Source organism: Phaenicophaeus curvirostris, chromosome 2, assembly GCF_032191515.1.
Source record: "Phaenicophaeus curvirostris isolate KB17595 chromosome 2, BPBGC_Pcur_1.0, whole genome shotgun sequence".
NCBI classification, from domain to species: Eukaryota; Metazoa; Chordata; class Aves; order Cuculiformes; family Cuculidae; genus Phaenicophaeus; species Phaenicophaeus curvirostris.
Window position 1 is genome coordinate 90,664,066 of NC_091393.1, and position 13,250 is coordinate 90,677,315.

The window sequence follows — 13,250 nt, forward strand, 5'->3', positions numbered from 1 at the left end:
AAAGGTTGTGAGAGGGCTGGTGGATGTCCTCACCAAGCCACTTTCCATCACTTACCAGCATTCCTGGTGAACTGGGGAGGTCCTAGTTGACTTGAGATCAGATAATGTGACACCAGTCCACAAGAAGGGCCAGAAGGAGGATCCACAGAACTGCAGGCCTGTCAGCCTGACCTCTGTGCCAAGGAAGGTTATGGAGTAGATCATCTTGTGTGCCGTCATGTGGCAAGTACAGGATAACCAGATGATCAAGCCTGGTCAGCATGGGTTTAGGAAAGGTAGCCCTGCTTGATTAACCTGATCTAGGAGATTTAGATTGGATATTAGGAAAAAATTCTTTACTGGAAGAGTGGTGAAGCATTGGAACAGATTGCCCGGGGAAGAGGTTGGAGTCACCATCCCTGGAGGCGTTGACTGGAACGTGTATATTTGGCACTTCAGGAAGTGGTTTAGTAGGTATGGTGGTGTTGGGCTGATGCTTGGACTTGGAGGTCTTTTCCCACCTTAATGATTCTATGAAAGGCTGTAGATGTTGCCTATCTAGAAGACGGTGTTCTGGAGAAACTGGCTACTCATGGCTTGGATGGGTGTACTCTTCAAGTAAAAACCTGTCTGGATGGCTGGGCACAGAGAGTTGTGTTGAACGGAGTTAAATCCAGCTGGCAGCCGGTCACAAGTGCTGTTCCCCAGGGCTCAGTATTGGGGCCAGTTCTGTTTAATATCTTTTATCAATGATTGGGATGAGGGGATTGCTGAGTTTGCAGGCAATGCAAGTTGTGTGGGAATGTTGATCTGCTTGAGGGAAGGAAGGCTCTACAGAGGGATTTGAGCACGCTGGATTGATGGGCTGAGGCCAGTTGTGTGAGGTTCAGCAAGGCTAAGTGTTGGGTCCTGCACTTGGGTCACAACAACCCCATGCAGCGCTACAGGCTTGGGGAAGAGTGGTGGGAAGGCTGCCCAGCGGAAAAGGACCTGGGGGAGTTGGTTGACAGCCAGCTGAATATGAGCCAGCAGTGTGCCATTGTGGCCAAGAAGGCCAACAGCATCCTGGCTTGTTATCAGAAAGAGTGTGGCAAGCAGGAGTAGGGAAGTGATTGTGTCCCTGGCTTTCCCATTGTCTCATTTCTCCCACCTGTGTTGCATCCCTCTGAATGGCAGCACAGCTATCTGGCATTATCAAATACTTCTTCAAGTTCTGTGTTGTCTGCAGACTAACTGCAAACTTGAGGAGCATGCACGCTCGTTCAGACACTAATGAGGATGTTAAACAGTGCTTGTCCCTGTATTGACCCTGGCGTACAGCCCTAGTAACTGACCTCCAGCTGGACTTAGTGCTGCTGGAGGTAATGATTTTTTTCTCCTAGAACTTTCCTTCTTAAAGCTCAAGTCCCAGTGTTAACATTCTGAATTTTAGACTCCCTGTTTTTTTGTGCTCTAAATGGCTTTTCCACTTTCCTCGCATTTTGTTTCTCATTCTTTTGAGCTATATACAGAGGGAGGCCTGCCTCTAGCTCCTTTTGAGTTAAACCCAGGAAGAAACAATTTTTCCAGCTCCAGATGAGAGCTTTTGTGAACATACCTGTAATTTTTAGAGGGAGGGACTGGGGGAAGTCATGGGACTTACTGAGTTGCTCTTGTTGGTCAGTGTTGGATGTGTCAAATGGTGTTTGTCAGCTCTGTTCCAGCTTGGTTTGTTGCTCAGAAGCAGTGACAAGGCGAATGGGTATGGGTAAAGTACTGTAGTAGCCTGCTGAGTGCAAGTTATTTAAAAGACAGAGCTGCAGCCAACAGTTCCTTGCTCTAAAGGGTGATAAGAGTAACAATAATAGTGAGCTCCGTGTAGCATTTTTTTAGTTACCCAGCTGCACTGGTATGTTTTTTTATCAGGGAAAAGAAACACACTTTCCTATTCTTACTGCTCTTCTATGTTACTCAACCTTTTACAAAGATAAATGTGCTTGAGTTGTTGTAACGGTGTTGTATTCTGTAACTTTAATTCTAGATAAGCCAATCAGTTTTTAATAAAACTGTCTTACAGATATAAATTTCTTTGAACTTGAGATATATTTTGCATTGTAGTAATACTTAAAATACTGCAGTTTCAATATGAAGTACACTGAATATGACTGTGGTATCAAAATATACAAATTTTATTTTGGACTATCCTCTCATTAAGACTAAACATGAGTGTTAAGAGTAAAATTCCAAGTTTGACTCTTAGATTTTAAAGAAACTGAAAAGTGTTCTGTGGATTTTGTACATAGTGATGTGCTTGAGTGCTGAGAATCTTTTCTCCCTTGTAATAATCAACCTTGTAGAAAACGAAAATGGAATGTAGGACCACAGCCTTGTCTGACAAAACAAGTCTGTTTATGCAAGTACTGGACCTTTTTGCACCAACCATGGTGTTTCCATTGTCACTGACCTGAGATTGAATGACAGAAAGTGCAAACTGGTAGAAAAACTTTTGTTTTCATTCTTCCCCTTAAAAATTTCAAATCTGTCTAGCAAGCAATAAAACACGTGTGGACAGAAAATTCCCAGCACATTTTTTCATACAAGTGAAATTGTGATCCTATGATTGTCAAAGCAGGTTTCTTGCCAGGTATAACTGTGCAGTCTTAATAAGCTGCAAATCTTGTCTTTGCTCTGTATAACAGCTTAGCTTGAGATACCTCTATTCAGAGTCTCTTTGATGCTTGTTTTGCGGAAATATGGTTTTTTGCTCCTGTTACTTATGATGTTGTGGGTTTTTTGTCATCCCCAAAGTGTGTAGAAGCTTTTAACCAGCAGAAGCAAAAGTTCATCTTTAGCATATATACCTCTTTTTGGTTTATGGTTGTCTTAAAGACAGTCCTGTAAACATTGCCTTTATTTGACAATATAGAAAATACCTGGTTTTTAGCATAGGTTCTCAGTGCATGTTTCCACAATGTAACTAGGAGTGACCAAAATGTTAATCAATATGAACTGAAGTAATAGCAGTTGATCTGAAGTACATTTACTGTCGGTTCAGATTCCTCTGTCAATTTAGGACCTTGGTGATTATGTGCTTCCAACTAAGTAATTTTTTGTGCATACTTAAAAAATGTTTAGGATTTTTTTCACTTACAAGCCTATTTGATTTTCACTATCCCTTAATAACCTTTACTTCTTGTTCTGATGTTTCGTTTCCTAACTGTGTTAAAAATGGAAAAAATATTCTTTCATGGTAAGAAAAAAATTGCGAGACTGCCCTGTTGTTTTACTTCTCCTTCTTCTAGGCTTCAAACTGGGTTTTTTTGTTTTGTTTTTTTCTTTTTTTTCTTTCTGGCCATTATAACATCTGCAGTATGTAAGGTAGTAGACCTTTAGGATAGTAGTTTATGAATGCATTGATGTTCCTCTGGGTAGTTAATGTATTTTATCTGTCACCAGGGAGGAATGTGCTGTACATCTTGCTCCTTCTGTGAGTGGTCTGACTCATGAGCTCAAGGTACTTCAAAGGATTTCAACACTCCATCCCATTCTTCAATGTTGCAGTTGCTTTTCTAATAATAGAAGCAGCAGAACAGACAGCACAGTTGCTTCTTGGCTGCTAAATTCTATTACCAGTATAGTCATGAAAGGTGACATCAATCGCAGTCTTCACACTTCGCAGTCGATGTTCGCCGGTGTAGTTATGCACACTGCATCTCTTGTGCTGCTCCTTGGAAGTAGTAGCCACCATATACAATTGATGTTACAGTTTGGATGATCAGAACTATGACCTATTGGACTTTGGTGCCTCCACAATTAAAGCTGTGTTGTGGGAGTAGCTGTGTTGTGGGAGGCTATTGGAGGCCTCCAGCAAAACATGGAGGGTATGTCCAGTAAAAGATGTGTTCTTGTAAGACTTAAGATATATTGGAACTGTTCCTTAAATATCTATAGCGAACATAGCTTGTGTATCCTGACAGAATTTATTAACTTTTAAAAAGTTTTCTTATTGTGTAAACTGCTTGCCTAGCGTAATTGTGAAGAGAAGCTCTTGAAATATTGTCTGTACTGAAGTCAGTGGAAGTTTACTTCACAGAAGATGAGCTAAGGTTTCACTTTTATTGATTCTCAGTCACATATGGGTAAAAGGAGCCCTCTCTTCAGCCACAAGCATCATCTCTTGTGCCAATGAATTATAGAACTGAAGAAAACTGTACCCATGAGGTCTTGAACATGCACTCCAGGAAAATATAGTTGATCTTCAGAAGCAGTCATCACTAGGGCTTCTTTCCAAAAGGAACTGCTGTGCTTTAGGAAAAGCGTGGTTCTTGGGTTGGTTAAAAGATGAAAGAGCCAGGACACCTCTGCTGTAATTGTCTCCTGTTTTTAACACCTCTTACTGTCAGTTAATTTAAGTAAGAGTGTGAGTTGACTTAGTGCATAAATATTGTGACTGCTAAAAGTCCTCTTCTCCACAAAGGAGATATATCCGTAAACTGCGAAAGGAGAGTGTGGAAGCTGAGAAGAATGGAGCTGAAAGGCAACGTGCATTATTTCCTACGGTGAAGTGCAGAGGTGTGCAGAATGGTTTGTTGCAAAAAAATGAAAATGTTGACTGAGACATCTTAATCTCAGCTTTGGTTTATTAACGTGTACTGTAGAAAAAATCTCTCTTTAGATGCAGGCTTCTCTTTCTCAGCTGCTGTTTCTTCTTCGACTGGTTATTCTATGATTCTATGATTCTCTATAATAAGCATTTTTCTTAATGGAAATAAAAGGAAAAGTTTGTCAGTGCAGGTCAGTTTATCATAAAAGTCTGAATCAAGGTAGCTGTTAAAGATAGGATTTTAGATACCAAAATCTTGTTTGAAACTCTGTTTTTCTAATCCTAAGATGTATATATTGTTATAACATGGAAGTTGACTTTTGTTAGTAAGGGTACATAGGAAAAGAAACACAACATGTTAAGTGAAGCTTTGTTTGATGCAGTGTGATGCTAATGCATGCTCTTTCCCTCCTTTTCTGGATTGTACTTTAATCGATCATGTGCATCCCTTGTGTGTACTTAGAGACAATATATGAAGGTTTCCTTGACAGTACAAATTTTGGAAGGAATGGGTGGGATAGGAAGAGCTATTTTTCCTCTTCCCAGGAGTGTGTGTCTTATTTTATATAGGTGTTATTTAAATAACTTCTAACCTCAAAATACACACTTAATAAATCTAAAACACTAACTATGCTGATTCGCTCAGTCCATTATTTGTTTCCTCTCCTCACTGTAGGCAACCAGTTCGCAGAGACAAATGCCTTTAACCTTTTTGTTAAGGGGAAAAGAACACCTTTAGCATGTCTTTATTCTTTTTTATTTAATGCAGTCTAGGCATGCTAAGTAATATTTAATCTCTGCCATCACATCTGGGATTTCTTAATACCAGCTATCAAAGAATCCCATCTATAGAGGCGAGACAAATGAGTTTAACAACTGCACATAGCTATTCTAGCCGAAACATGCCTTAATGAGCCATTTGTGAATATAGGAGTAAAGCAGGGTTGTAACTTGCCAGACACAAATGCTTGAGTATGAGGAAGAACATTCAAAACATGGAAACCTGGCTGCCATGAGTTACAGTCACTATTGAATACCGTTCTGTCTATTAGAGAGCAGGATGGCTTTTGAGGAAGCAGAGGAGGCTGGTTAATGCTCTGTTTTTGTTACTGAAGGTTTCCAAGCGATTAACTGGTACTGTTCATTTCTAATGGTTACAAACTGGTGATTCCTTGGAACAGGTTTTCGTGAAGTCTTGCCTCATGGATGCAAGTGATTACAAGTGATTAGAAGAAATATAAACTAAGGGGTGGGAAGTTCTGGACTGGAAGTTCTTAACTATTCGTTTCTAGAGGAAATTGTGACTGTTGTATGTAGACTCATCTAAATGGCAAAGTAGATATCCACATGAATTATGCATTTTACGTGTATCATAACTTTCAGGTGATTCATCTAGCTGTTTTATGGTTTTGAGGTTTTTAATAATTGTGATGAGAGTACTTAAAAGAGGTTCTGTGACCTTGCCTTTAAGCATCAGTCTTTTCATGGTTTTTATTTGTGGAATTAATATGGATTAGTATGGTACAAGAGAAGGACTTGGGATGCTAGAGGGTGAGAAGCTCAACATGAGCTAGCAATATGTGCTTGCAGCTCAGAAGGCCTGTGATATCCCAGGGTGTGTCAAAAGAAGTGTGACCAGCAGGTCCAGGGAGGTGATTCTCCCCCTCTACCCTGCTCTCGAGAGAGACCCGACTTGGAGTACTGTGTTCAGTTCTGGAGCCCTCAGCACAGGAAGGACATGGGTCTGTCAGAGTGAGTCCGGAAGAGGACCACAAAGATGATCAGAGCACCTGGACTTGGAGCATCTCCCATATGAGTTGGGGTTGTTTGGCCTGGAGAAGAAAAATCTCTGGGGAGACCTTATAGAGCAGCCTTCCAGTACTTAAAGGGGATCTACATGAAGGCTGGGATGGGGCTCTTGATCAGGGAGTGCAGAGATAGTATGAGGGTTAGTGGGTTTGTGCTGAAGGAGGGGAGATTAAGATTAGGTTTTAGGAAGAAATTTTTTTACTGCAAGGTTGATGAGGCACTGGAACAGGTTGCCCAGAGACAAGAGAGACACAAGAGGAGACAGTCAAACATTTCAGAAATGTGGTATGCAAAATGAAGTAGTTCATATAAATTGCTAGGCAATTGTGCAGAACACTGGATTGCCATTCTTGCCAGGTGTATTCAAAAGCATAACATAAATCTACTGAATTGTTACTTAGCTGAATAGTCGATTGCCCAGCCTAATGACATGCTGCAATTGAAGTGTTTGAATGCTTGCTCATCACATCGCTTGCGTGCACACAGTTATGTTAAGGACGTGGTTACAAAGCACTCAAGTGTTCTGAGAACTCTTAATAGCTACATTTAGATGTGTGATAGTTCAGTAAAAATGTGGGAAGAGCTCTTGCTCTTATTTTCTTCTTTAAGCTATGCAACAATTAGCTCATTAAAAAGCTTGTATTGCAGCTCATTACATGAAATACTTTCTTGATGTTTTAGGGAATTATGTACATCATGGAGAGGGATAAATCTTTCTTGCAGCACGTGCAATTGCAATTAATTTTGTCTTCATTGTTTCCTGGAGAAGCTTCCAACACTAGATCACAAATGAAGTATCTCTTCCAGCTAAGCCACTTCTGTCTCAGTCTTGTGGGTAAAAGATGACATTACTAGTCAGGATTCTCAGATTTTTTGGTACTGAGTTTACTGTGATTTCAAATTACCATGTTAAACTGATTTCCTGCTTCCTTCCTTCCTTCCCTTATGCTATTTTACTGTGTTGAACTGTATTTGCAGAAATTTAACTGTCGCGAGGCTGTAGACACAGAACCCTGGTAATCCAGTGTACCCTGGCAATAGAAGGAAGCCGTGGAGTAATCTTTGCTGGGTTTCAGGCGCCTGAGTGACAAATACTTGTCTTGGAACTGTTTTTTGTCTTGTTGCAGTGGAGCAAAGAGTGTTGCTGGTTCTGCTGCTGGCAGCTGAGATTTTGGTTTGAATGTTTCCAGCTGCAATGGAGGAATGCAATGGCATAAGCTTTTCTTAAAGCAAAAGCTGCCCCTCTTGAAAATTTCAGTGCTGTGAGAAAACTGAAGACAAGCAGTTATTCCCCTCACTGTGTTTAAAGGGACATGGTGAACTTAAAATGCTAGTTATTTGAGAGATTTTCTTCCAAAAATGGTGGTAACGGCAGTGTTTTTTCTACACACTTTTGTGGTTTGCTGTTCTGTTTCTGATCCAGAATTGCTCTGTGAAGGACTTGCACAAACTCATTCTTTTCTCCTTGATAATACAGGTCAATCAATTGACCATAAAGTGTTATTAAGCAGAAGAGACAGCCTGATTGCCTCAGGAGAAATGATAGAGGGAACAGAAACTAGAGGACGTCCAGCCGAATCGCTGTGATTTAATAACTTCTTACCTGTCAGCTGAGATGTAGAAGTTGAGCTGTTAGCCTGGCCAGTTGATGGATAAAATGAATTGAGTAAAGCAATTAAAGAATTAAGTGAAACTTTTTCTTTTTACCTTCAATTTAGAGTGGGATACTGGAGCTCTCCTTTTTACTGCTTCTCAGCTGAAACTTGTTAGTGCATTGTAAGCTGGTTGTGTGTTTTAACTGTCACTTGTGTTTATCAAGAGTAGGTAAAGTACCGTAGGTAACAGCAGAAGCGTTTTCCCCTGTTTTGCTTTGACTGGGGCATATCTGAAAGTTTTAAAGTCAGACATCGGTCTTCACTTAGTAGGTTAAAATGTACTTTTTTCTATCAAATTAAGCTCCCTAAGTTCTCCCCTTTAGTTGTTTTCAATTGTGTGCTACTTTTCATGGCTTACGATTTTTTAGTCGTGAACTTCTTTTTAATCCTTCAGAACATTAGGTCTGTGGAGGATTTTTGAAGATTAAAAATAGTTTCTTTTTAAACTGCTTTATGGTAGAAATTATTAGAAGTGTAAATTGATATGTGCCAAAGAAGCATCCATAGTAATCAATTTTATTTTGAGTGATCTAGAAATAAAATAATTTTATTTGGAAATAATTAGCTTCTTATGAGAACTCCTACAGATGCTTAATCTCTTCAGTACTTAGTTTTTAGTACTTTTGGAAAGCCATGGTTCAGTAAGACTATTGTATATTGACTGTATAATAAAGATACTGAAGTAATAATTTCAAAATCAATGTGTGAGTAACTTCTCTTTAAAAAAAAATCTCATTTCATTTAGTTTCTTGCCTTGTGGGGTGCTGCCATTAAGTAGATACGTGAAATACTTGATAAGGAAGGTGCATGGTTAACTACAGGTGCCATGTCCAGGCATTTTCCAACTTCGATGGAGTTAAGAGGCTGTCGGAGAGAATTCACATGTAATCAAAGAAGAGGGATAAAGGGGATCTTCCAAGGTCACATTGAGAAAAATAAAGAGGGATCTGTGAATAACTTCCTCAGGAAAAGGGAAGGAGATTGAACACAAGAAGGATGTTGAGGCTCTGGAACGAGTCCAGAGAAGAGCAACAAAGCTGGTGAGGGGGCTGGAAAGCAGGTCTTACAAGGAGTGGCTGAGAGAGCTGGGGTTGTTTAGCCTGGAGGAGGCTGAGGGGAGACGTCATTGCTCTCTCTACAACTACCTGAAAGGAGGTTGTAGAGAGGAGGGACCTGGCCTCTTCTCCCAAGTGACAGGGGACAGGACAAGAGGGAATGGCCTCAAGCTCCGCCAGGGGAGGTTTAGGCTGAACATTAGGAAAAAATTTTTCACAGAGAGGGTCATTGGGCACTGGCACAGGCTGCCCAGGGAGGTGGTTGATTCACCTTCCCTGGAGGTGTTTAAGGCACACGTGGAGGAGGTGCTAAGGGGCATGGTTTAGTGTTTGTTAGGAATGGTTGGACTCGATGATCCGGTGGGTCTCTTCCATCCTGATTATTCTATGATATGATTTTGGAATGAGTAGTCCTCCCTACTTTCCTTTGTCTAGTCTGATTCTATTTACTTGTGACCAAATAGAGCATTTTATTTTTTTTACTTTGTGTTCAAATCCCAATTCAGTAGTAATTTGGGAGCCATTAGAAAGCAATAGAAGTGGCAATTGTCAAGGGGTGATGCTAATTGGATTTCTGCAAGGGCAGGCAAACTATGCCTGGATGATTCCTTCTTGTTTTCAGTATGTTGCCTGTTGCTTTTGCATCAGTTAAGCCACTGCTTAAAAGACAGATAGTAGTGAAGTATGTAATTGTCCTGTGATGAGAGTTGATCTCTGTCTGGAGACCCATTAATAACAGTACTAAAAATTCAGTAGTGGACATGAAGTATTTCCTTTGATGTCAGAAATTAAAATAATAGCCAGTAAGAACCTCTTAAGATCCTGAACTAACACAGAAAAGAAATCATATCGTACGTGGGCAATGTGTCTCTTCCTTTTGAACTTGGTAGAGCTACTTAGTCTGCCTTTCCTTTCCCTTTACCCTGCATTGCAGTAACCATCCCTGTTATTTAAGAGAGCCAGACTCTATTCACTTGTTGCTTTGCCCCAATAACAGCATGGGACGTATTCTGGTCTTTTAATTTATGGCAGGCTTTTTCTAGTTTTCTATCCTATGTTCTTCTTTGGGAGGCAGTCTTCTCTTTCTGTATTTAGTTACTTTGTGATGATGGAGCTGGCAATTTTAACTCCTTTTCCTTACCTCAGCATACTTTTGCTAGTCGGTATAGATGTTAAATGATCAGCAGCTGTAGCTTCCTCCTAACATCATTCTTGCTACTGGAGTATCTGGTCACTGGTCTGCAAAATAATGACTAATAGTTTCTGTCATCTGAGCAGCATTTTCTGAACCCACTTTCTTGCCTATAGCTAACTTGTTTAGATTTGCATTACTGAGTTTAACGTAGTGTTTTAAATATAATGATCCAACTACGGATTTTGGGGTTTGTTTTGTTTTTACCAGAGTAGTTTAATAATAGTAAGTATAAAAATGAAACAAACTTGCTGAGTTTAAAAAAAAAACAAACAACCAACAAAAAACATTTTGACAACATGATTTAAAAAAAAAAATCTAATGAAGTGAGACAGTTGAATTTGAAAGCTGGGTCAAAAGCTTATGTAATTTTTAGACCCTAAATATAGAATGGTGTAATGACATGAAATGATCAATCTCTATGCATATGTTCTGGTAGAGTATTTTTGTTTTGTTCTTATTCTGTGCATGCAATTTAAAACTAAGCTGGATACCCTCTGCTTGGAAAAATGGTCTTGCTAATAGGCCTGTCTTATGCTATGTGCAAATTTAAATTGCTAAGTAGAATGTAGGTTTCTTTATTATAATTGGGTGTGGGATCTTTGTTTTTTTTTTTTTGTTTTGTTGATAGTAAAATTTCCATGTGTTCGTTGTAAAGTTTACCTTTTTTATTATTTTTTTTTAATAGTAGTGGAATGGGGTGATGATGTTAAAGCAGTATCAGAAGATGAAGCCATGGTGCTGGTGAACCATCAAGCAACGGGTGATGTCTGCACTCTGATGATGTGCCTTCAGGATAAAGGCACGGTAGGCTACAGCCGGGGAGTGGGAAAGCTTCTGTGTGTGTGATGTGTTACCTTGGGCATGCTTGCATCTGTGTGCAGTACTCATGACTGACTTTTGTGTGTTAACCCACCAAATAATCCCAAGGCCCTGAATAGAAAGCTTTTTGATTAGATTTCGTTTAATGTGACAGCCAGTAGCTTGGAGCAGGTTTTAAGCCACAAAGGTTGCCTTTGAAGAAGGTCATATGCAAGCTGAGTCAGTGTGCATCCTGTCTAGGTTAGCATAGAGGGAAACAGATCTCCTCCTCACCTTATGTGCTTGTGCTGCTCATGTTAGCTTTGCTCAAACCTGTGCAGGTCTGGCTTCTTGGTTATGACTTTATTCCAGCATGGAAATTTTCTCAAAGTTAGAAGTTAGTTCTCTATGGGATTTTGGTAGGAGTTCAGAAACTGGAATTTACTTCCCTGTGAGGTCATGTCCAAGCTAAGCTGGCTAGCTAAGGTCAAAATTGCTTGAGCTTTTATTTCACACACTCTTAAGCGTTTCTTGGTGAGAAGTGCCACTAATGTCAGTTGTTTCACACATTTCTGTTCAGAAAATTCCTATCTAGAGACTGTAGTGCTGGAAACCAGAATATGGGATCTAAACGGGAAGTTGAATTTATGTGCAAATCAAGAGGAAGTATGTATGTATCATGAGGCTACAAAGGGTGGGAGACATACCTGGCAAGCTCAAAACATGCACCAGCTGTGTCCGTCATTGTTTCTCATGACCACGCAGTCCAGTGTTGCATCTGTACTACTTGTAACTGGCACTGTTCTTCTTGTGTGTGTTAATATGGATTGTACATACACTGCACATTTTCCCGGATCTTACATATGACAGCAGAGCTGATAAAAAACAACAAAAAAACCCCAAACAATAACCCCCTCAAAATAAAAAAATAACAACACCCTTCAAACAAACCAAACTCAAAAAAGAAAACAGGAAAATACCACTCAGGATTGAGTAGAGGCTTAATTTCTGTCTTTCTGCTGTAGCTTAGGGGCGACTGTTTTAAAAGTACTTTTAATTGCTGTAAATTCTTCTGAGTAAGTTAGGTACATATGGTATTCTGTACTATAGTACCCCAATAAGCAGAATGACAGAATAAACACTCTTCCCTTAAACAAGATTATGCATAGAACAATCCTGTAATATAGATATGACAGAGTATATTCCTGTGGATATGTATTGCATATAATCTTGACTTTTGATGTCTCAGGTGTTTAAAATGTCATAAAGCTTCATTGACTCATGTATGGAAACTAGTGTTTATATAGATCTAAGCCATATTTTTCCTGTTTGACTCCACAGCTAAAAAGTTTCAGTCCAGACAGAGTAAGTTTCAGTGAATGTAGCAAGATGTTAAAAATGGAAGGAGGCATTAAGATGGTAAATCACTTTCACTGTGGAAACTGTTAGGTTTGTGGGTTTTCAGAAGAGGAAAACATCCTTAAAATATGTATTTTTTCCCTTAAATAGTTGTAGTCATTGCTCTTGGAAGGTGCATGTCCAGAGCCTCATATGGCTTTAATGTTTTTAGCTAATAAAAATAAACAAAGTACAAGCTTCGACATATATTTCAAGTGTACCATGAGTGCTACCAGTGGTTAAAAGTAATGAGAAAGGTCATGATGGTTTATCCTTGATAGAGCTTGCTGAATCAGCTATTTTTAAACGACATGCTTCATATTTCTAAGCAGAGAGAATCGGTTTTACTTTGTGTGACTGTAAAACCACTGGAAGAAGAAAACAAACAACAAATCCCACTGTCCAAAAGAAATCATGAAACAGTTGCCTATTGTATAAATCAGGCAATTTTCTTCAAATGCCATTTAAATTTGCCATGGAGTCCCTGACAACCTTGGTATTCATTCATTAGTAACAAGATGCTAATTTGCAAGAATTGTTTTTGTTTTCTATAAGGCAGTTAAGCCGCACTAATTCCTATATGTTTGACCACTCGGATAACACTTTTTAGCTCTCTAAGTATTTTGCCAAGGTGAAAGATTCACTTCCATTTCATACAGAAGGGCCTACAAAGAATTAGAACAGCTACCAAAGGTGGCCTGTCGGCAGTGATAGTGCACTGGCTGAACTAGGAAGACCTGTGGCAGGCCAAAATGTCTTTTGCTTGCTTTTCCCAGCCA

At 39.6% G+C, this 13,250-nt stretch overlaps 1 protein-coding gene across 2 annotated transcripts in view; it reads left to right on the forward strand.

The window, feature by feature from the left end:
• The window catches only part of LPGAT1 (lysophosphatidylglycerol acyltransferase 1), a 64,775-nt gene that overhangs the window by 16,340 nt on the left and 35,185 nt on the right, over positions 1–13,250 (forward strand). For both annotated transcript variants that reach the window (XM_069852834.1, XM_069852835.1), the window contains one exon: positions 10,961–11,079. In XM_069852834.1, coding sequence (XP_069708935.1) covers positions 10,961–11,079 — 119 coding nt within the window. The remainder of the gene's footprint in view (positions 1–10,960; positions 11,080–13,250) is intronic.